Source organism: Taeniopygia guttata, chromosome 37 (assembly GCF_048771995.1).
Source record: "Taeniopygia guttata chromosome 37, bTaeGut7.mat, whole genome shotgun sequence".
NCBI lineage: Eukaryota > Metazoa > Chordata > Aves > Passeriformes > Estrildidae > Taeniopygia > Taeniopygia guttata.
Window position 1 is genome coordinate 109,620 of NC_133062.1, and position 21,423 is coordinate 131,042.

The 21,423-nt window shown below is 62.8% G+C and overlaps 2 protein-coding genes across 4 annotated transcripts; one reads left to right on the plus strand and one right to left on the minus strand.

Moving 5' to 3' along the window:
• Nucleotides 1-264: 264 nt before the first annotated feature.
• BCAT2 (branched chain amino acid transaminase 2) lies at nt 265-11,018 on the plus strand. 3 transcript variants are annotated; one of them, XM_072921581.1, is made up of 11 exons: nt 265-512; nt 2,678-2,728; nt 2,999-3,199; nt 3,969-4,079; nt 5,049-5,168; nt 5,936-6,096; nt 6,922-7,064; nt 7,706-7,787; nt 8,374-8,514; nt 9,461-9,535; nt 10,149-11,018. In XM_072921581.1, exons 1-11 carry the CDS (start codon nt 474-476, stop codon nt 10,375-10,377), a joined length of 1,353 nt encoding a protein of 450 aa, XP_072777682.1. In that variant the 5' UTR covers nt 265-473; the 3' UTR covers nt 10,378-11,018. The 3 variants fall into 3 exon arrangements, with proteins under 3 accessions (XP_072777682.1, XP_072777684.1, XP_072777683.1); XM_072921582.1 differs by having other exon boundaries at nt 269-512; nt 7,706-7,791; nt 10,149-10,312; XM_072921583.1 differs by lacking the exon at nt 8,374-8,514 and having other exon boundaries at nt 267-512; nt 7,706-7,791; nt 10,149-10,313.
• A 1,165-nt stretch (nt 11,019-12,183) lies between these two features.
• On the minus strand, nt 12,184-16,916 carry IL11 (interleukin 11). The gene is made up of 5 exons (XM_041712955.2): nt 16,829-16,916; nt 14,432-14,613; nt 13,923-14,009; nt 13,193-13,351; nt 12,184-12,375 (listed from the first exon to the last, which is right to left on the minus strand). The coding sequence occupies exons 1-5, from the start codon at nt 16,914-16,916 to the stop codon at nt 12,208-12,210; spliced, it is 684 nt and encodes a 227-aa protein (XP_041568889.2). The 3' UTR covers nt 12,184-12,207.
• Between the last annotated feature and the right edge of the window lie 4,507 nt (nt 16,917-21,423).

The window sequence follows — 21,423 nt, forward strand, 5'->3', positions numbered from 1 at the left end:
AGATTTCCAGGATTTGGGGAATTTTCCGGGATTTCAGGGCTTTCGGTGCTTTTGGGGATTTCGGGGATTTCGGGGCTCCTGGGGTCGCTGGATTTGGGGGATTTGGGGGATTTGGGGGAATTTCGGGAATTTTGGGGCTCCTTGTTTCCCCCTCCGCCCCGCACGTGCCGAGGCCCCGCCCCCTCCGCGCAACTCCGCGCTCCCATTGGTCGCCAGCCGCGGGGAGGCGTGGCCAATATGCAAATGAGCACCGAGAGCCCCGTTGCGTTTATTGGCTTTGGGGGCGTGGCTTATGGGGGCGGGGTGCGAATGGCCTTCGCCGATTGGCCGCGCGCGGGGGCGGGGTGGTGCGCGGCTATTGGTTGGGCCGAGGGCGGGGCACGGCGGCGCGTTGCTATTGGGCGGGCGGCGGTGGGCGGGGCGGCGCGGCGCGCTGCGATTGGCGCAGAGGGGAAGGGGCGGGGCCTGGAGCGATGGCGGCGGCGGCGCTGCGGTCCCGGGGCGGCGGAGCGGTGAGAGGGGGGGGGCACCGGGGGCACCGGTAACGTCCCAGTATGACCAGTAACCGGCCAGTTACCGTCCCAGTGACCCAGACAGGGCCCCCAATGACACCAGTATCACCAGTAACCGCCCAGTTACCCTCCCAGTGACCCAGACAGGGCCCCCAGTAACCCCAGTGACCCTCCCAGTGACCCAGACAGGGCTCCCAGTAACCCCAGTGACCCATCCCAGTTACTCCAGTAACACCAGTGACCCATCCCAGTAACCCCAGTGACACCAGGGACCCTCCCAGTAACCCAGACAGGGCTCCCAGTAACACCAGTATCACCAGTAACCGCCCAGTTACCCCTCCCAGTGACCCAGCCGGGGACACCAGGGACACCAGGGACCCTCCCAGTATCACCAGTAACCGCCCAGTTACCCTCCCAGTGACCCAGACAGGGCTCCCAGTAACACCAGTGACACCAGTTACCCTCCCAGTAACACCAGTGACCCAGACAGGGCCCCCAGTGACACCAGTGACACCAGTTACCTTCCCAGTGACCCTCCCAGTAACACCAGTTACCCCAGTGACGCATCCCAGTTATCCCAGTGACACCAGTGACCCTCCCAGTAACCCAGACAGGGCCCCCAGTAACCCCAGTGACCCTTCCCAGTTACCCCAGTTACCCCAGTGACCCATCCCAATTACCCCAGTGACCCATCCCAGTTACCCCAGTGACCCTCCCAGTGACCCAGACAGGGCCCCCAGTGGCCCCAGTAACACCAGTTACCTTCTCAGTGACCCTCCCAGTAACACCAGTAACCCAGACAGGGCCCCCAGTTACCCCAGTGACCCTTCCCAGTTACCCCAGTTACCCCAGTGACCCATCCCAGTTACCCCAGTGACCCATCCCAGTTACCCCAGTAACCCCAGTGACCCTCCCAGTAGCCCCACTGACCCGTCCCAGTGGCACTGGCACACCAGTAACACCAGTTACTCTCCCAGTAACCACCTCAGGGACACCAGTAAACCCTCCCAGTAACCATCCCAGTTACCCTCCCAGGGCCACCAGTGACCCCAGTAACCCATCCCAGTTACCCCAGTGACCCTCCCAGTAACCCCAGTGACACCGGGGACAACAGGAACCTTCCCAGTAACCCCAGCGACCCTCCCAGTTACCCCAGTTACCCGTCCCAGTAACCCCAGTGACACCAGTAACCTTCCCAGTGACCCCTCCCAGTAACCCCAGTGACCCCTCCCAGTAACCCCAGTGACCCCTCGGGGCTCCCAGTCCCCTCCCAGTGCTCCCAGTCCCTCCCAGTCCCCCCGAGTCCCCTCCCAGTGCTCCCAGTGCTCGTCCCGGTGCTCCCAACGCCTTTCCAGTTCCTCCCAGTGCCCCCCCACCGCCCTCCCAGCCGCTCCCAGTTCATCCCAGTTGCTCCCAGTCCCTCCCAGTCTCTCCCAGTCCCCCCCAGTCCCCTCCCAGTCCCCCCCAGTCCCCTCCCAGTCCCCCCCAGTGCTCCCCCAGTCTCCCCCAGTCCCCCCAGTCCCTCCCAGTCTCTCCCAGTGTCCCCCAAGTCCCTCCCAGTCCCTCCCAGTAGCTCCCAGTCCCCCCAGTGCCCCCCAGTCCCCCCAGTCTCTCCCAGTTCTCCCAGTCCCGCCGCTCTCTCTCCGCGGTGGCTCCGGGGGGGTCAAAGTCCGGCCGGGGGGGAGGGGCAGGGCCTGGACCCCTCCCCCACCACGGCCACGCCTCCCCCGCTACTGGGCAAACTGGGATAAACTGGGGCAAACTGGGGTCAAACTGGGGTCAAACTGGAATAAACTGGGGCAAAATGGGGAAAAATGGGGTAAAATGGGTCCAAAATGGGGTAAAATGGGGCCAAACTGGGGAAAACTGGGGCAAAATGGGTCCAAGATGGGATAAACTGGGGTGAAATGGGGCAAACTGGAATAGACTGGGACAAACTGGGCCAAACTGGGGCAAAATGGGGCAAAATGGGGCCAAAATGGGTCCAAAATGGGGTAAAATGGGGCCAAACTCGGGAAAACTGGGGCAAAATGGGTCCAAGATGGGATAAACTGGGGTGAAATGGGGCAAACTGGAATAAACTGGGGTGAACTGGGCCAAACTGGGATGAACTGGGCCGAACTGGGGTGAACTGGGATGAACTGGGCGCTGCTGCCCCTGCCCAGGTCCTCGCCACGCTGCTGCGGCCCCGGCGCGGCTACAAGAGCACGTTCCTGGTGAGACCCAAACACCCCAAACCGCCCCAAAATACCCCAAAAATGCCCCCCAAAAATACCCCAAAGAAAACCCCTAAATGCCCTGAATGACCCCAAAATCCCCATAAATACCCCAAACCCCCACGAACGACCCCAAACCTCCCAAATAAACCCCAAATAAGACCCCAAACCCCCCCAAATAAGCCCCAAACCCCCCAAAACCAACCCCAACCCTCCCCAAAACCAACCCCAAACCCCCCCAAACCCCCCCAAACCCCAAATCCCCCGCAGGCCTCGGAGCTGGAGCTGCAGCGCTCGGCCTCGCCCCGCGCGCCGCCGCCGCCCCAGGAGCTGCTCTTCGGGAAGGTTTTCACCGACCACATGCTGACGGTGGAGTGGAGCCGCTCGGGGGGTTGGGGGCGCCCCCAAATCCGCCCCTTCCAGGAGCTGCGGCTGCACCCCGCCGCCTCCGCGCTGCACTACGCCGTGGAGGTCAGGAGCGCCCCGAAACAGCCCAAAATCACCCCAAAACCAGCCCAAAATCACCCCAAAACCAGCCTGAAAACCCCCAAAAATGCCCCCAAATCATCCCAAACCTGGCACTACGCCGTGGAGGTCAGGAGCGCCCCGAAAACCACACAAAAACACCCCCCAAAACAGCCTGAAAACCCCCAAAAATACCCCAAAACCATCCCAAACCCGGCACTACGCTGTGGAGGTCAGGAGCGCCCCGAAAACCACACAAAAACACCCCCAAAACAGCCTGAAAAATACCCCAAAAACAGCCCGAAATCACCCCCAAAACAGCCTGAAAACACCCGAAAAACAGCCTGAAAACACCCCAAAACCAGCCTGAAAACACCCCAAAAACAGCCTGAAAATACCCCCAAAACAGCCCGAAATCACCCCAAAAACAGCCTGAAATCACCCCAAAAACAGCCTGAAAACACCCCAAAAACAGCCTGAAAAATACCCCATAATCACCTGAAAAATACCCCAAAAAACACCCAAACCCACTGTGGGGGTCAGGAGCACCCAAAATCACCCAAAATCACCTGAAAAATACCCCAGAAACACCCAAACCCACCTCCCAAAATCACCCAAAAACCACCCGAAAAATACCCCAAAAACACCCCAAAATCATCCCAAACCCGGCACTACACTGTGGAGGTCAGGGGAGCCAGGATCACCCCAATCCCCCTAAACTACCCCAAAATCCTCCCCAAAATCCCCCAAACCCCCGCCCGCCCCCTTCCCGCAGCTCTTTGAGGGGCTCAAGGCTTTTCGGGGCGACGACGACAAAATTCGGCTTTTCCGCCCTGAACTGAACATGGAGAGGATGCAGAGATCGGCCCGCAGGGTCTGCCTGCCCGTGAGTGGGGAGTGCCCCCCAGGGACCCCCAAACCATCCCAAAATCTCCTGAAAACCTCCCCAAAAACCTGCCCAAAACCACCCCAAAACCTCCCTAAAACCTTCCCAAAACCACCCCAAAAACCTGCCCAAAATCTGCCCAAAACCTGCCCAAAACCACCCCAAAAACCTGCCCAAAAACCTCCCCAAAACCTGCCCAAAACCACCCCAACACCTCCCCCAAAACCTGCCCCAAACCACCCCAAAAACCTCCCCAAAACCACCCCAAAAACCTCCCCAACACCTCCCCAAAACCACCCCAAAAACCTGCCCAAAACCTCCCCAAAACCTCCCCAAAAACCTCCCCAAAACCTCCCCAAAACCACCCCAAAAACCTCCCCAAAACCACCCCAAAAACCTGCCCAAAACCACCCCAAAACCTGCCCAAAACACCCCCAAAAACCTGCCCAAAAACCTCCCCAAAACCACCCCAAAACCTCCCCAAAACCACCCGAAAAACCTGCCCAAAACCACCCCCAGGGACACCAACACCTCCCCAAAATCTCCCCAAAATCACCCCAAGTAGCCCCAAACCCCCCCAAAACAACCGCCAGCCCCTCCCAAAATAACCCCCCAAAAAAACCCAAAATAACTCCAAACCCCCCCAAAATAACCCGAGAATGACCGCCAAATAGCCCCAAAACCCCTCCCAAAATAACCCGAGAACCCCCAAAATAAGCCCTGAGACTCTCCAAAAGCCTCTAAAAAAACAAACAAAAAAAACCCAGTCCCCTCCAGTCCCCCCCAGTCCCCCCCAGTCCCTCCCAGTTCCAATTTTGTCTCTCCCAGCGCTGCTTTTCACCCAAACCGCGGGGATTTCACCCAAAACGCGGGGGGTTTTTTTATCCCAGTCCCCCCCAGTCCCTCCCAGTCCCCCCCAGTCCCCCCCAGTCCCCCCCAGTGCTCCCAGTGCTCCCAGTTTGCCCGCAGGAGTTCGACGGGCGGGAGCTGCTGGAGTGCATCCGGGCGCTGGTGCGGCTGGAGGGGCGGTGGGTGCCCCGCGACCCCCGGAGCAGTCTCTACATCCGGCCCACCTTCATCGGCACCGAGGTGCGGGGCGCTTCTGGGGCGATTTTCGGGGATTTTGGGGCATTTGGGGCGGTTTTGGGGGGATTTAGGGGGAATTCAAGGGGGGTTTGGGGAGGTTATTGGGGGCTCCGGTGGGATTTGGGGGGGATTTGGGGGGTCCCGAGGGTTCCGGGGCAGGGTGGTGTTCATAGAAAGGATTTGGGGGGATTTTCGGGGATTTTGGGGCATTTCGGGGGATTTTGGGGGGTCCTGGGGGGGATTTAGGGGGAATTCTGGGGGGATTTGAGGAGGTTATTGGGGGCTCCGGTGGGATTTGTGGGGGGATTTGGGGGTCCCGAGGGGTCCGGGGTGGGGGGGTGTTCATAGAGGGGATTTGGGGGGATTTGGGGTGGATTTTGGTGTATTTGGGGTGTATTTGTGGGGATTTTGGGGGGATTTGGGGTGGATTTTTGGGGATTTTGGGGGGATTTGGGGTGGATTTGTGAGGATTTTGGGGGATTTGGGGTGGATTTTTGGGGATTTTGGTATACTTGGGGTGGATTTGTGGGGATTTTGGGGGGATTTGGGATGGATTTTGGGGTGGTTTTAGGGGAATTGGGGTGGATTTTTGGGGATTTTGGTGTATTTGGGGTGGATTTGGGGTGGATTTTGGTGTATTTGGGGTGGATTTTTGGGAATTTGGTGTGGATTTGGGGGGATTTTTGGGGCATTTGGGGTATATTTGGGTTGGATTTTTGGGGATTTTTTGGGTATTTGGGTATTCCCGGGGGTCCCTGACCCGTCCCCAGCCCACCCTGGGGGTCGCGCCCCCCGGCCGGGCGCTGCTGTTCGTGCTGCTCTGTCCGGTCGGGCCGTACTTCCCGGGGGGCTTCGGGCCCGTCCGGCTCCTGGCGGACCCGCGGCACGTCCGAGCCTGGCCCGGCGGCGCCGGACACTGCAAGCTGGGCGGGTGAGTGACCGCCAGAGTGACCACTGGAGTGACCGCTGGGGAGAATGACCACTGGGGAGTGACCATTGGGGAGTGACCATCAGGGAGTGACCATTGGGGAGTGACCACCCGAGTGACCACCAGAGTGACCACTGGGGAGTGACCACTGGGGAGAGTGACCATCAGCGAGTGACCACTGGGACTGACCACCAGAGTGACCACCGCAGTGACCACCGGCGTGGCCACCAGAGTGACCACTGGGGAGTGACCATTGGGGAGTGACCACCGGGGAGTGACCATTGGGGAGTGACCATTGGGGAGTGACTACTGCGGCGGGGACTGACCACTGTAGAGTTGTGGATTTGGGGAAGTTTTGGGGTTTCTTTGGGGGCAGTTTTGGGTTTTTTTAGGGGGGTTTCTGGTTTTTTTTTTTGTGGGGAATTCTGGGGCTTTTTTTGGGGGAGTTTTGGGATTTTTCCCAGGGAGGCTCTGGGATTTTTCCGGGGGGTTTTGGGGTTTTCCCGGGGGTGGTTTTGGAGGTTTTTTGGGGGACTTTCGGGGTTTTTCCAGGGAATTTTTGGGGGTACTTTTTGGGGGTGGCTCTGGGGTTTTCCCGGGGGGGTTTTGGAGTTTTTTTGGGGTACTTTTGGGGTTTTTCCAGGGAAGTTTTGGGGGTACATTTTGGGGGTGGCTCTGGGGTTTCCCGGGGGGTTTTGGGGTTTTTTTGGGGTACTTTTGGGGTTTTTCCAGGGAAGTTTTGGGGGTATTTTTCGGGGGTGGCTCTGGGGTTTTCCGGGGGGATTTTTGGGGTTTCTCGGGGGGTCCCCACGCCAGTTGCCCCCCCAGGAACTACGGGCCGTGCCTGGAGCTGCAGGAGGAGGCGCGCGCCCGCGGGTGCCAGCAGGTGCTGTGGCTGCACGGCCCCGAGCAGCTCCTGACCGAGGTGGGCACCATGAACCTCTTCGTCTTCTGGGAGCGCCCGGACGGGGGTACTTGGGGGAAATTCGGGGGTCCCGGGGGGGTTTGGGGGGATTGGGGGGGATTGGGGGGTCCTGGATGGGGTTTGGGAGGGATTGGGGGGTCCTGGATGGGGTTTGAGGGGGATTGGGGGAATTTGGGAAGGGTTTGATGGGTCCTGGATGGGGTTTGGGGGGTCTTGGGTGGGGTTTGGGAAGGGTTTGATGGGTCCTGGATGGGGTTTGGGGGGGATTGGGGGGTCCTGGATGGGGTTTGGGGGGGATTGGGAGGGGTTTGGGGGGTCTTGGGGGGAATTTGGGAAGGGTTTGATGGGTCCTGGATGGGGTTTGGGAGGGATTGGGGGGGGTCCTGGAGGGGATGGGGGGTCCCAGGGGGATTTGGGGAGGGACTGGGGGGTCCGGGGGGCATTCTGGAGGGGATTTGGGGGGGATTTGGGAGGGGTTGGGGGGTCCCGGGGGGGATTTGGGGGATTCTGGGGAGGTCCCGGAGGGTCCTGGGTGGGGGTGAAGGGGAATTTCAGGGAATTTTCAGGGAATTTTATGGAATTTTAGGGGCTGGGGGGGTGGGGGCAGTTCCGGGCTGGTCTGGGGGTCCCAGGCGGGGTGGGGGGGGGTTCAGGGGGTGACCCCCACACCCCCGTGTGTCCCCCCAGGGCTGGAGCTGGTGACGCCCCCCCTGGACGGGCTGATCCTGCCCGGGGTGACCCGGCAGAGCCTCCTGGAGCTGGCCCGGCAGTGGGTGCGGGGGGCGCGGGGGGCGCGGGGGGCTTGGGGGGTCTGGGGGGTCTGGGGGGGCCGGGGGGTCTGGGGGGGATCGGGGGGCTCGGGGTGGGTCGGGAGTCCGGGGGGTTGGGGGTATGGGGGGCTCAGGGGGGGCCGGGGGGTCCGGGGGGCTCGGGGTGGGTCGGGGGTCCAGATTTTTGGGAGACCCAGAGCAGATTTGGGGAGGATTTGGGGAATTTTTGGCAGGCATAAATCAGATTTGGGGAGGATTTTTGCGATTTTTTGCATGCCCGGAGCAGATCTGGGGAGCATTTGGGGGATTTTTGGTGGGCATAAAGCAGATTTGGGGAGGATTTTTGGGAGACCCAGAACAGATTTTGGGGGCGGGTTTGGGGGATTTTTGGCACACCCGGAGCAGATTTGGGGAGGATTTTGGGATATTTGGCGGGCATAAAGCAGATTTGGGGGCGGATTTTGGGGATTTTTGGCGCACCCGGTACCGATTTGAGGAGGATTTTTGGGATTTCGGGACCGCTGAGCTCCGGGGCCGTTCCGGGGGCGCACCGGGGCCCCCCCGACCCCCCGAATGTGCCCCCAGGGGGAGTTCGGGGTGCGCGAAGCCCCCCTGCCCATGGGCAGCGTTCTGGGGGCGCTGCGGGCCGGGCGGCTCCGGGAGATGTTCGGGGCCGGCACCGCCTGCGTCGTGTGCCCCGTGGGGGAGATCCTCTACCGGGACCAGGTTCGGGGGGCCGGGGGGGTTCGGGGGGTCTGGGGGGGTTCTGGGGGTCCGGGGGGGTCCGGGGGGGTTCAGGGGGTTATGGGGTTTGGGGGTCCTGTGGGAATTTTGGGGGTCCTGGGGAGTTTTTTGGGGAGGTTCTGGGGATTTGTGGGGTCCTGGGGGGTGATTTCCTGGGGGTCTGGGGGTCCAGGGGCGTTCTGGGGGTCCGGGGGGGTCCGGGGGGTTCAGGGGAATTCAGGGGGTTATGGGGTTTGGGGGTCCTGGGGGAATTTTGGGGGTCCTGGGGAGGTTTTGGGGAGGTTGTGGGGATTTGGGGGGTCCTGGGGGGTCCGGGGGGGGGTCCTGGGGGGGTCCTGGGGGTCGTGGGGGTCCTGGGGGGAATTTTGGGCGTCCGGGGGTTATGGGGTTTGGGGGTCCGAGGGGAATTTTGGGGGTCCTGGGGGAATTTTGGGGGTCCTGGGGAGGTTTTTGGGGAGGTTGTGGAGATTTGTGGGATCCTGGGGGGTGATTCTGGGGGTCTTGGGGGGTTCTGGGGGGTCGTGGGGGGAATTTTGGGGCTCCTGGGGGAATTTTGGGGGTCCTGGGGAGGTTTTTGGGGAGGTTTTTGGAATTTCTGGGGTTCTGGGGGACTGGATGGAATTGGGGGAATTTTGGGGGTCCTGGGGAGGTTTTTGGGGAGGTTTTTGGAATTTCTGGGGTTCTGGGGGCTGGATGGAATTGGGGGGGATTTTGGGGGTCCTGGGGAGGTTTTTGGGGTGGTTTTTGGAATTTCTGGGGTTCTGGGGGCTGGATGGAATTGGGGGGGATTTTGGGGGTCCTGGGGAGGTTTTTGAGGAGGTTTATGGAATTTCTGGGGTTTTGGGGGGGCTGGATGGAATTGGGGGGGATTTTGGGGGTCCCGGGGGGGTTTTGGGGTCGCGGTGACCCCCCCCCCCCCCCCCAAAAGCTGCTCGCGGTGCCCACCATGGAGAACGGCCCCGAGGTGGCCACGAGGTTCCTGCGGGAGCTCAGCGACATCCAGGTGAGTTTTGGGGCAAAATCCGGGGAAAATGGGGCAGACGGGGGAATTTGGGGGGAATTTGAGGGAAAATTGGGGGGAAATTGGGGGGGAAAGTTGGGGAAAATTGGGGAAAATTTGGGGAAATTTGGGGGGAAAGTTGGGAGAAATTGGGGAAAATTTGGGGAAATTTGGGGGGAAAGTTGGGAGAAATTGGGGAAAATTGAAGGGAAAATTGGGGGAAAGTCGGGGGAAAATTGGGAAGAAATTGGGGAAAATTTGTGAGGCAATTAGGGGAAAATTGGGGGAAAATTTTGGGAACTATGGGGGAAATTTGTGAGAAAATTGGGGGAAAATATTTGGGGGAAAAATTGGGGTAATTTGGGGGAAAACTGGGAGATAATTTGGGGTAATTTGGGGGGAAACTGGGAGAAAATTTGGGGTAATTTGGGGGAAAATTGGGGAGAAATTTGGAGGAATTCAAGGGGAAATTGGGGAAATTTGGGGGAAAATTGGGGAAATTTGTGGGGAAAACCGGGGGAAATTGGGGAAATTTGGGGGAAAATGCGGAAAAACAGGAAAATGAAATTGGGGAGGGGTCCTGGGCTGTGACCCCCCCCCGTTTTTGCCCCCCCAGTACGGCCGCGTCCCCAGCCCGTGGGCCACGCCCGTGTGACCCCCAAAAACTGCGCCGGACACTCCGGGGGGTCCCGGGACCCCCCCAAAAATGCACCAAAAATGGGGGAGGGGCCCCGAGCTCCCCTCCCCCCCCCAAACCCCAACCCCCCCCTCTCCCTTTTTGGGGGGGGGTCCCAAATCCCCTCCCCAGCTCAGCCCCTCCCCCCCCGTGCAATACTCTGAGCTGACCCCTCCCCCACCCCGGTTTTGGGGTCCCTCCCCCCAAATTTGGGGGTCCCGCCCCTCCCCCACCCCGGTTTTGGGGTCCCTCCCCCCAATTTCGGGGGTCCCGCCCCTCCCCCACCCCCCCCAGTGCCTTGGGACCCCCTCCCCAAATCCAGGACCCCTCCCCCACCAAAGGTCAGCGGGGGTCGTTAATAATAAACAGCGGTTAATGGTGGGTTAATTCATTAATTTAATTAATTAATTTAATTAAATTGGGGGGGGGATTGGATGGGACGTGGCTGCCAAATGTCCCAAAATGTCCCAAAAATGTCCCAAAAATCCCCAAATGTCCCAAATATCCCAAATCCCCCAAATATCCAAAATGTCCCCAAATGTCCCAAATATCTCCAAATCCCTCAAATGTCCCAAATATCTCAAATATTCCAAATAGCCCCAAAAATCCCCAAAATTCCCGAACACCCCCGGCCTCCCCCACACCCCCGACACCAATTTTTTTTGATTTTGGGTTTTTTTTCCAAAAATCTCCTTTATTTTCCCACTTCTCCCCCCCCCCCCCCGGCCCCTTTTACAAAAACCGCCCCGGGACAATAAATAGGATTTTTCTTTGGGGGGGGTTTGGATAATAAAAATAATAATAACGTAATTCGATTTAAATAATATTATTATTGTTATTGTGATAATAACAATAATAACGACAATATAATAATCATAACAATAAAATTAAAATAAAATATTAATAAAGTAATAAAAATAATACAAATAACAGTGAAAATTAAAATTAAAATAAAATAATACAAATAATAATTAAAACGAAAACAATAAAAGTAAAAATAATAAAAAATAATACAATAATGAAGTAATTAAAACACTACAAAAAATAATAAAAATAATAATTAAAAATTTAAAAATAATAACAAAAATAATAAAATTAATAATAAAAATAATAAAATAATAAAATAATGAAATAATAAAAACATAAAAATAATGAAAAAAATAAAATTAATAATAAAAATAATAAAATAATAAAAATAATAAAAATAATAATTAAAAAATAAAATAATAAAATAATAAAAATAATAAAAATAATGAAAATAATGAAAATAATGAAAATGATAAAATTAATAATTAAAATAATAAAATAATAACATAATAAAAATAATGAAAATAATAAAAATAAAAACACTAAAAATTATTAATAAAATAATAATAAAAATAATAAAAATAATAAAATAAAATAATAATAATAACAATAATAAAATTAATACAATAATAACAACAAAACCAACAACAACAATCCAAATGACAATAAAATAACGCAATAATTATAACAACAAACCCAATAAAATTACAATCACATCAACAATAAAATTAGAATAACAAAACCAATAAAATTACAACATTCAAACAACAACAACAAACGCAATAAAACAACAACAACAATAACGATAAAACCAATAAAATAACAATTAAAACGGAACAAGGCCCGTACCAAATGCATCGATCCCCGGGAGGGGGTTCCGCGGGGGGCGGTGCACACATCCGCACACATTAGCATACATTAACACACATCCGCATACATCTGCACACATCAGCATACATTAGCATACATTAACATACATTTAGCACACATTGGCACGGCTCGGCCCGGCTCGGCGCGGCTCAGAGGCGCTGCCGCAGCAGCAGCAGCACACATTAACACACATTCACATACAATAACATACATTAGCACACATCAGCACACATTAGCACACGATAGCATACATCAGCATACATTAACATACATTAGCATACATTAACACGCATTGGCACGCTTTGGCACGGCTCGGCGCGGCTCAGAGGCGCTGCCGCAGCAGCAGCAGCCCCCGCGCCGCCCAGTCCAGGTACAGGTGCAGCCCCCGCGCCACCGCGTGCGCCGCGCGCACCGCCCCCCACGGCCGCACCTGCGCGGGGGGCGGGGCCGGGGGCGGGGCCGGGGGGCGGGGCAGCGACAGCCGCGACACCTGCGGGGGGGGGACACACCTGAGTGATGGGGACACACCTGAGTGACAGGGACACACCTGGGGGGGACACCTGAGTGACACACCTGAGTGACAGGGACACACCTGAGTGACAGGGACACACCTGGGGGGGACACCTGAGTGATAGGGGCACACCTGAGTGACAGACCTGGGGGACAGGGACACACCTGGGGGACAGGGACACACCTGGCTGAGCAACGGGGACACACCTGGGGGACAGGGACACATCCAGAGGGACAGGGACACACCTGGGGGACACACCTGGGGGGGTGAGGGACACATGTAGGGGACACGGACACACCTGAGGGACACACCTGAGTGACGGGGACCCACCTGAGGGGGTGAGGGACACACCTGAGTGAGGGACAGGGACACACTTGGGGGGGACACCTGAGTGACGGGAGCACACCCAGAGGGACAGGGACACACCTGGGGGACAGGGACACACCTGAGTGACAGGGACACACCTGGGGGGGACACCTGAGTGACAGGGACACACCTGAGGGACGGGGACACACCCGGGGGATAGGGATACACCTGGGGGATACACTTGGGGGACAGGGACACACCTGGTGGGGACACGTGGACACCTGGGGGACAGGGACACACCTGGGGGGGTAAAGGACACACCGGGGGGGGGACACGGGGACACATTTGGGGGACACACCTGAGGGACAGGGACACACTCAAAGGGACAGGGACACACCTGGGGACACACCTGAGGGACGGGGACACACCTGGGGACACACCTAGGGGACAGGGACACACCTGGGGACACACCTGAGCCGGGGACCCTTACCAGGTGGTCCAGGCGGCCCCGCAGGCGCTCCAGGCGGCCCCGCAGCGCCGCCAGCTCCGGCTCCAGCCCCCGCAGGGCGCCCCCGGCCCGGCGCAGCCACTCCAGCAGCCGCTGGTACCGCAGCAGGTCCGAGCCCAGGCGGGGCAGCAGCGCCGCGGCCTGCCGGGGTCAGGGGTCAGGGGTCAGGGCGCATTGGGGGGTCAGGGGGCACTGAGGGGACAGGGGGTATCGGGGATCAGGGGACATCGAGGGGTCAGGGGGCACTGAGGGGACAGGGGGTATCGGGGGGTCAGGGGCATCGAGGGGTCAGGGGGTATCAGGGGTCAGGGGGCATCGGGGGGTCAGGGGGTATTGAGGGTCAGGGGGTATCGGGGGCTCAGTGGGGATGGGGGGGTCAGGGGGCACCGAGGGGTCAGGGGGCATTGAGGGGTCAGGGGGCATCGGGGGCTCAGGGGGTATCAGGGGGTCAGGGGGGACAGGGGGGACAGGTGGGCACAGAGGGGACAGGGGACAGGTGGGACAGGTGGGCACAGGGGGGACAGGTGAGGGGACAGGGGGGACAGGTGGGTACAGGTGGGCACAGGGAGGACAGGGGGTACAGGTGGGCACAGGTTCAAGTGCACTGAGGGGAAATGGGGAGGGGGCTCAGGATGGGGCTGGGGGCGCTCAAACGGCCCCGGGGGGGGTCACGGATGAGCCACGAGGGACCCCAGACCCACGGGGACCCCACCTGGATGTTGGGCAGCTCCAGCGCGCTCATGGCCAGCACGGGCAGCGAGTCCAGCTTGTGCTCCCCCTCGGCCGGGAATCGCGACTTCTGTCGCGACAGGAGCGGGGGAGGGGAGGGGAGGGGTCAGCCCGCGCCACGCGGAGGTTTTTGGGGAGGTTGGGGGGATTTGGGGGGTCCTGGGGGGGTCCTGGGGGGTGATTCTGGGGGTCCTGGGGGGGTTCGGGGGGCTTGGGGGGTCCGGGGGGGTCGTGGGGTTCAGGGGGATATCGGGTTTGGGGGTCCGAGGGGAATTTTGGGGGTCCTGGGGAGGTTTTTGGGGAGGTTGTGGGGTCTTGAGGGGATTTGTGGGGTCCTGGGGGTGATTCTGGGGGTCCTGGGGGAATTTTGGGGGTCCTGGGGAGGTTTTTAGGGAGGTTGTGGAGATTTGGGGGGTCCTGGGGGGGGGGTTCTGGGGGTCCGGGGGGGTCGTGGGGGTCCTGGGGGGAATTTTGGGGGTCGCGGGTACCCACCAGGAGCTCCAGGAAGGCTTTGGTGTCGCCGAGCAGCGCCTTGGCCAGGTTGATGACGCTGTCCAGGTCCCCACGCGTGTCCGTGGGCGGGGGGCGCGGGCGGGGGGCGAGCGCCAGCCCCGGGCCCGGCCACAGCCCCGGCCACAGCCCCAGCAGCGCCAGCAGCGCCCGCCACGGAGCCCCTGCGGGACACGGACACGCGTGGGGGGCGGCCCGGGCCGCGGGGGGAGCGCGCGGTGCTCGGGGCGGGAGGTTTGGGGCGAATCCCGGGATTTGGGGGCCACGGGAATCCCGAGATTTGGGGGGAGGCCGGGATTTGGGGGAGACACGGGAATCCCGGGATTTGGGGGAGCCACGGGAATCCCGGGATTCGGGAGCCACGGGAATCCCGGGGTTTGGGGGAGCCCGCGGGTCTCGGGGTGGGAGATTTTGGGGCGAATCAGGGGATTTGGGGCCACGGGAATCCCGGGATTTGGGGGAAGATTCGGGCGCGGGGGATCCCGCGAATCCCGGTATTTGGGGGCCACCGAAATCCCGGGATCTGGGGGCGTCCCGCGACTCCCGGGATTCAGGACTGGGGGGATGGAGGATCCCGAGGATCCCGAGGATGTCGGGGACGTGGTTCCCGCTTTTCCCGGGAATCCGGGGGCCGCGCGATCCCGGGAGCGCCGGGGCCGGGGGATTTTGGGGCTCCCGGTGATCCCGGGAACGTCCGGGAATGGGGATCACGAGGATCCCTCATCTCCCGGGATTCGGCGATCCCGGGGACGCCGCTCCCGGCGGTTGGGGATCCCGGCGCTCCCGGGATTTTCGGGATGCGGGGAATGATCTGGGGCTCCATCCCGGGACCGGAGCTCCTGCGGGAGCCGGTCTGGAGGATCCAGGTGCTCCCGGGACCCGGGATCGTTGGAATCCCGGGATTCCCGGGGCTGGGACTCCGCCGGGATCCCGGTGTTGGGGACGTCGGGGGTCTCGGAATTCGGGGCTCCCGGAGTTTGGGGATCCCGGAATTTGGGGATCCCGGAATTTGGGGCTCCCGGAATTTGGGAATCCCGGGATTTGCGGCTCCCGGAATTTGGGGCTCCCGGAATTTGGGGATCCCGGGATTTGGGGATCCCGGGATTTGCGGCTCCCGGCACCGGGAACGGCGGGCGGCACTCCCGGGAACGGGCATTCCTCGGACTCCCGGGATTCGGGAATCTCCGAATTTGGGGCTCCCGCGACTCGGGAATCCCGGGAATCACGGAACCGCGGGCTCCCAGATTCCGGGGCTCCCGGGATTTTTGGGGCCGTCGGAATTCGGGACTCTTGGGCTCGGGAACTGCGGGAATTTGGGGGTTCCCGAACCTGGCTCTCCCGGGATTTTGGGGCTGTCGGAATTTGGGACGCCCGGATTTGGGGACGGCGGGAATTGCGGGGATTTGGGGCTTCGGGCACCGGGAAAACCGGAGCCGGGGGGCTCCCGGGAACGGGGATTCCTCGGAATCCCGGGATTTTGGGGGCTCCGGGAGCTCGGGACTCCCGGGCGTGGGGAGCAGCCGCGGGATTTGGGGCTCCGTTTTTGGGATTTGGGGCTCCGTTTTTGGGATTTGGGGCTCCGTTTTTGGATTTGGGGCTCCGTTTTTGGGGATTTGGGGCTCCGTTTTTGGGATTTGGGGCTCCGTTTTTGGGATTTTGGGGGCTCCGTTTTTGGGATTTTGGGGGCTCCGTTTTTGGGATTTGGGGTTCCGTTTTTGGGATTTGGGGATCCGTTTTTGGGATTTGGGGCTCCGTTTCTGAGCAAACCGCGCTCCCCCGGTTTCGGGGTGTCCGAGCAATGGGGGCTCCCGGAGTTGGGGGTTCCCCGGGAGCGTTTTTGGGGCACTCCCGGTGGCGGCGGGGCCGGGCTGGGGTGGGGGCTGCGGGCGGGGGGCGGCGGCGCGTCCTGTGCGGTCCGGGCTGGAAACTTTGATGCGGGGCTGAGTCAGGGGCGGCGGCGGCAGCACCTGCGGAGCCCCCGCGCGTGGGGGGCCCACCCGCGGCGGGAGGGGGACGGATCTACCCCACCCGCGGTGGGGGTGTGGGGTGGGGGGGGTCCCTCTGCTTCTCCCGTACCCCCAAAATCCCCCCCACCCCAAAAACCCCGCACCGCCCCCGCCAGCCGAACCCCGCCGCGATCGCACCTGGGCAGCCCCACGCGTGTTCCCCGCCGCCCGCCGCCCCCACGCGTGTCCCGGGGGGGGCGCGGCCGCCGCGGGCGGGCAGGTGCGCCGGGGCCGTTTGCGGTTTGAGGCGCGGCCGCAGCTGCCCGTGGCCCGGGGCCACGCGGGTGGACGCGCCCCGTCCCGTGGGGTGTGGGGCGTGTGGGGCGCGCGGGGTGCGGGGCAGGGGAGCCACCCGCGGGCACCCCCCACGCACCGCGGAATCGTCCCCGAGCCCTCCCCACGGGGGTCCCCCGGTCTCTGTCCTCCCCCACGCGTGTCCGCGGCCGGCACTTACGTGTCATGGCGGGACGCGGGGGTCCTTCCGCGGCGTCCCCACGGGGCGCGGCGGGGGCCGGACCCACGCGGGAGCGCGGGGGGCGGCGGGGGTCGCACTCGGCCCCACCGGCACCCACGGGCGGTGTGGCTGCGGGGTCACCGGCGGCGGCGGCGGCGCGGCGTGGGGGGACACACGCTCACCCACGCGGCGTGACCCCGCTCACGGCCGCTCCCACGCGCCGCGACACGCCGCCACCCCCGCGGCCGCGCCGCCGCTGTCACACTCGCGGTCACGCCGCTCTCCGCGACACTCTCCCACGGCCACGCTGCCGCTCGCCGTGTCCCCACTCGTGACGGGGCAGAGGGGGGACAGGCTCCCGCTGCCACCCGCGCTGCCGCGGCCACTCTGCCGCGGTGCCACTCGCCGGGACGGTCCCCACGGGCCGGGACGGTCCCCACGGGACGATCCCCACGCGCCGGGACGGTCCCCACGCGCCGTGACACGCTCCCACTCGCGCTCCTTCTCTCTCTCTCGCCCCCCCCTCACACTTTGTCCCGTCCCCGCCGCGTCCCCCCCGGTCACGGCCGCGTCCCCGGCGCCACCCGCGTGGGGCGTGTGCGGGGCGACCCTCGCGTGGGAGCGGCGGGGCCGAGTGTCCGCGTGTCCGGGTGTCCCCGCGTGACGCCCGGCGCGCCGCCCGCCCCTTTATACCCCGCGGGAGCCGCCGCCGCGGCCGCCGCCGATGACACATCCTGAGTCACGGTTTTCCATTCACCGCGGCCCGGGGGGAGCCGAACCCCCCACGGCGGCCCCCGGACACGCGCGACCCCCCCGGGACCCCCCCCGGGCACCGCGGGACCCCCACGCACCGGCGGCGGCGGCGCGGAGCGGCGGGGGGGGCGCGGGGGGCGGCGGCGGACGGTGCCGGTGCTGCGGGACCGGGGGGCGGAGAGGGGCACCGGGGGCGCACCGGGACCGGGGGGTACCGGGAGTGGGGCCGGGGGTACCGGGAGTGGGTCTGAGTGGGGTCGGACCCGCACCGGGGGTACCGGGAGTGGGGCCGGACCCGCACCGGGGGTACCGGGAGTGTGTCCGAACTCCCACCGGGGGTACCGGGGGGACCGGGGGTACCGGGAGTGGGGCCGGACACCCACCGGGGGTACCGGGAGTGGGTCCGAACCCGCAACGAGTACCGGGAGTGGGGCCGGACCTGCACCGGGTACCGGGAGTGGGTCCGAGCCCGCACCGGGAATACCGGGAGTGGGTCCGGACCCCCACCGGAGGTACCGGGAGCGCGGGGGCACCGGGATCGATCCCGAACCTGGAGCGTTGCACACCCGGACCTGTCCCGCACCTGGACCGGGAGCACCGGGAGCGGCCCCGAACCTGGCCCGGGCCGTACGGGGAACGCCCGGGTGGCACCGGCAGCGGGACCGCACCTGGACCGGGGGTACCGGAACCGGTCCCGGGCTGGGATCGGCCCCGCACCGGCACCGGAGCCCGAATCCGCACCGGCACCGCGGGGTCCGGCCCGAGCGGCGCTCCCGGAGCCGTCCGGACCGCGCCGCTCCCGCACCGGAACCGGGGCCGCACCTGGAGCAGGTTGGACCGGACCGGGCCGGCACCGGGGGGTTCCGATCCAGTACCGGGGGGTCCCAAACCAGTACCGGGAGGGTCCCGGTCCAGAACCGGGGGGTCCCAAACCAGTACCGGGGGGTCCCAAACCAGTACCGGGAGGGTCCCGGTCCAGAACCGGGGGGTCCCGGTCCCACACCGGGGGGGTCCCAAACCAGAACCGGGAGGGTCCCGATCCCGCACCGGGGGTCCTAAACCAGTACCGGGGGGTCCCGATCCAGTACCGGGGAGGTCCCGGTCCCACACCGGGGGGATCCCGATCCCAAACCGGGAGGGTCCCGATCCCGCACCGGGGGGGTCCCGGTGCCTCTCCGGTTCCCCCCCGCCGCTCCCGCCGCGCGTGGCCGTGGGGACCCCCCCGCTCTGACTCAGCCCCCCCTCCGGGATGTCTCACCGCGCCCCCCCCCCCGGTTCACCCCACGCGCGTCAGCACCGGGACCCCCCGTGGGGGGCGGGGGGAGGGAAAACCGGGGGGGGGCGGTCCCGGGGGGGCGTGGCCGTGGGGCGGGGGGCGGGGCGGGCACGGGGACACCCCCCGAGCACCGGGGACACCCCCGAGCACCGGGGACACCCCCCGAGACCGGGGACACCCCCCGGACACGGTGACACCCCCCGGACACAGCGACACCCCGCGCGTGGGGAGGGGTCGCGGGGGGGTCCCGGTGCCGTCCCCGCGGTCCGGGAAGGGCCCGGGGGGGGGTTGGAGGGGGCGGGGGGGCCCCGTTGGCGTCAGCGGAAACCCCGAACAGCCGCAGGGCCCCCCCGGCCCCCCCCGGGACCGCCGCGCTGCGTCAGCACCGGGACCCCCCCGGACCCCCCCCGGGCCCGGTGCCCGGGAAAAGCCACGCGGGAAAACGGGACCCCCCCCGGGATGTCCCACGGACCCCCCCCGGGAGATCCCGGGAGGGTTTTGGGGCCGGGGGGGGGACAGTCGGTGGTCACCGCGGTCGCCACGGGTGGCCCCGCGTGGGGGGGGCCGGGCCGGGCCGTGCGTCAGGCGGTGACGTGGGGCAGGATGTGGGGGGGACACGGGGGGGACACGGACACGGGGTGACGCGGGGGGACACGGGGGACAAGGGGGGACACGGGTGTGGGGGGGACACGGGGGACACGGATGTGGGGGGGACACGGGGGGGACACGGACACGGGGGGGACACGGGGGACACGGGGGGACACGGGGGGTTGGCAGCGTCCCCAGAATCGCTCGTGGGGCCGAGATGGGGGGCACGGGGGGGACAGCGGTGGTGGCAGCGCTGGGGGGTGGCACTGCCACTGTCACTGTCAGTGTCATTGTCACTGTCACTGTTCCACTGTCACTGTCACTGTGTCACTGTCACCGCTGCTGTCACCGTCTCACTGTCACTGTGTCACTCCACGGACCCTTCGAGGGGTTTGGGACGGATTTTCTGGGGTCCGGAAGGGACCTGGGGGGTCCGGGCAGGGGTTTTGGGGCCGCTTTCGGGGCTCCGGGGGAGTTTTGGGGTCAGTTCGGGCTCTTTGGGGAGCTCCGGGTGGATTTTGGGGCTCGCGGAGTCGGGCTTGGGGCCGCTTTGGGGGCAGTTTTGGGGCCGCTTTGGGGGCCTGTTTGGGGGTTTTAGGATTAGTTCGGGGGTTTTGGGGGCAGTTTGGGGGTTTTAGGATTAGTTTGGGGGTTTTGGGGTCAGTTTGGGGTTTTGGGGGGCATTGAGGGCTGTTTTGCGGCTCCAGGGGTGGAGGAAGGGTTGAGCTGGGTTCTCAGGGAGTTTTAGCGCTGGCTCGGAGCCTTTTCTGAGCGTTGGGGTCGATTTTGGCGCTCCGGGGCTCGGTTTTGGGGCCGATTTTGGGGTTTTTGGGGCCGATTTTGGGGTTTTTAGGGGGGCGGCGCTTTAGGACCGCGGCGGAGCCGCTGGGAGGGGGCGTGGCCACTGAGGGGGCGTGGCTTTAAGGCATGGTTTATTTAAATAACCTTCTAGGGCGTGGCCAAAGGACGCGCGTTCTGATTGGCCAATTCTCCTCCCGCCCAAAACCTGCCGTCCCACCCTTTAGTTGTTCTTCCTTGCTCTGATTGGCTCGCTCCGGGCCAGGCGGGAAACGCTCGGCCAATGAGCGCGCTGAGTGGGCAGAGGGGGTGGGGCCTGGCTCTGAGGGAGGAGGAATGGGGGGGGTAGTCGTGAGGGGCTGGGGTCACCTGAGGGGAAATAAAGGGAAATGGAGGGGAATAGAGGGGTTTGTGAGGGGTCTGGGGTCACTCTGAGGGGTTTGTGAGGGGTTTGTGAGGGGCTGGGGTCACTCTGAGGGGTTTGTGAGGTGTCTGTGAGGGGTCTGGGGTCACCCAGAGGGGTTTGTGAGGGGTCTGGGGTCACTCTGAGGGGTTTGTGAGGGGTCTGTGAGGGGCTGGGGTCACCCTGAGGGGATATAGAGGGGAAATGGAGGGGTCTGTGAGGGGTCTGGGGTCACTCTGAGGGGTTTGTGAGGGGTCTGTGAGGGGCTGGGGTCCCTCTGGGGGGTCTGGGGTCACCCTGAGGGGACAGGGAGGGGAAATAGAGGGGTTTGTGAGGGGTCTGGGGTCTCTCTGGGGGGACATGGAGGGGTCTGGGGTCCCTCTGGGGGGTCTGGGGTCACCCTGGGGGGACATGGAGGGGTTTGTGAGGGGTCTGGGGTCTCTCTGGGGAGACATGGAGGGGTCTGGGGTCCCTCTGAGGGGTTTGGGGTCACCCTGAGGGGACATGGGGGGGTTCGTGATGGGTCTGGGGTCCCTCTGGGGTCACCCTTGTGGCCTTGGGGGGGTCCCAGCGCCCCCCACCCTCCTTCCCCCAGCCCCAGGTGAGTCTCGGGGGTCCCGGGACCCCCAATTTGGGGAGAGGGCCTCCCCTTCCCCTCCCCTTCCCCTCCCCTTCCCCTCCCCCCCGGTGCCCTTC

Coding starts and splice junctions, on each gene's coding strand:
- IL11 (XM_041712955.2), bottom strand. CDS start 16,916: ATGACACGTAAGTGCCGGCCGCGGACACGCGTGGGGGAGGACAGAGAC. Junction 14,614..16,828: donor GGCTCGGGGACGATTCCGCG/GTGCGTGGGGGG, acceptor CGTGTCCCGCAG/GGGCTCCGTGGCGGGCGCTG. Junction 14,010..14,431: donor AAGCCTTCCTGGAGCTCCTG/GTGGGTACCCGC, acceptor CTGTCGCGACAG/AAGTCGCGATTCCCGGCCGA.
- BCAT2 (XM_072921581.1), top strand. CDS start 474: ATGGCGGCGGCGGCGCTGCGGTCCCGGGGCGGCGGAGCG. Junction 7,065..7,705: donor CTGGGAGCGCCCGGACGGGG/GTACTTGGGGGA, acceptor GTGTCCCCCCAG/GGCTGGAGCTGGTGACGCCC. Junction 8,515..9,460: donor AGATCCTCTACCGGGACCAG/GTTCGGGGGGCC, acceptor CCCCCCCAAAAG/CTGCTCGCGGTGCCCACCAT.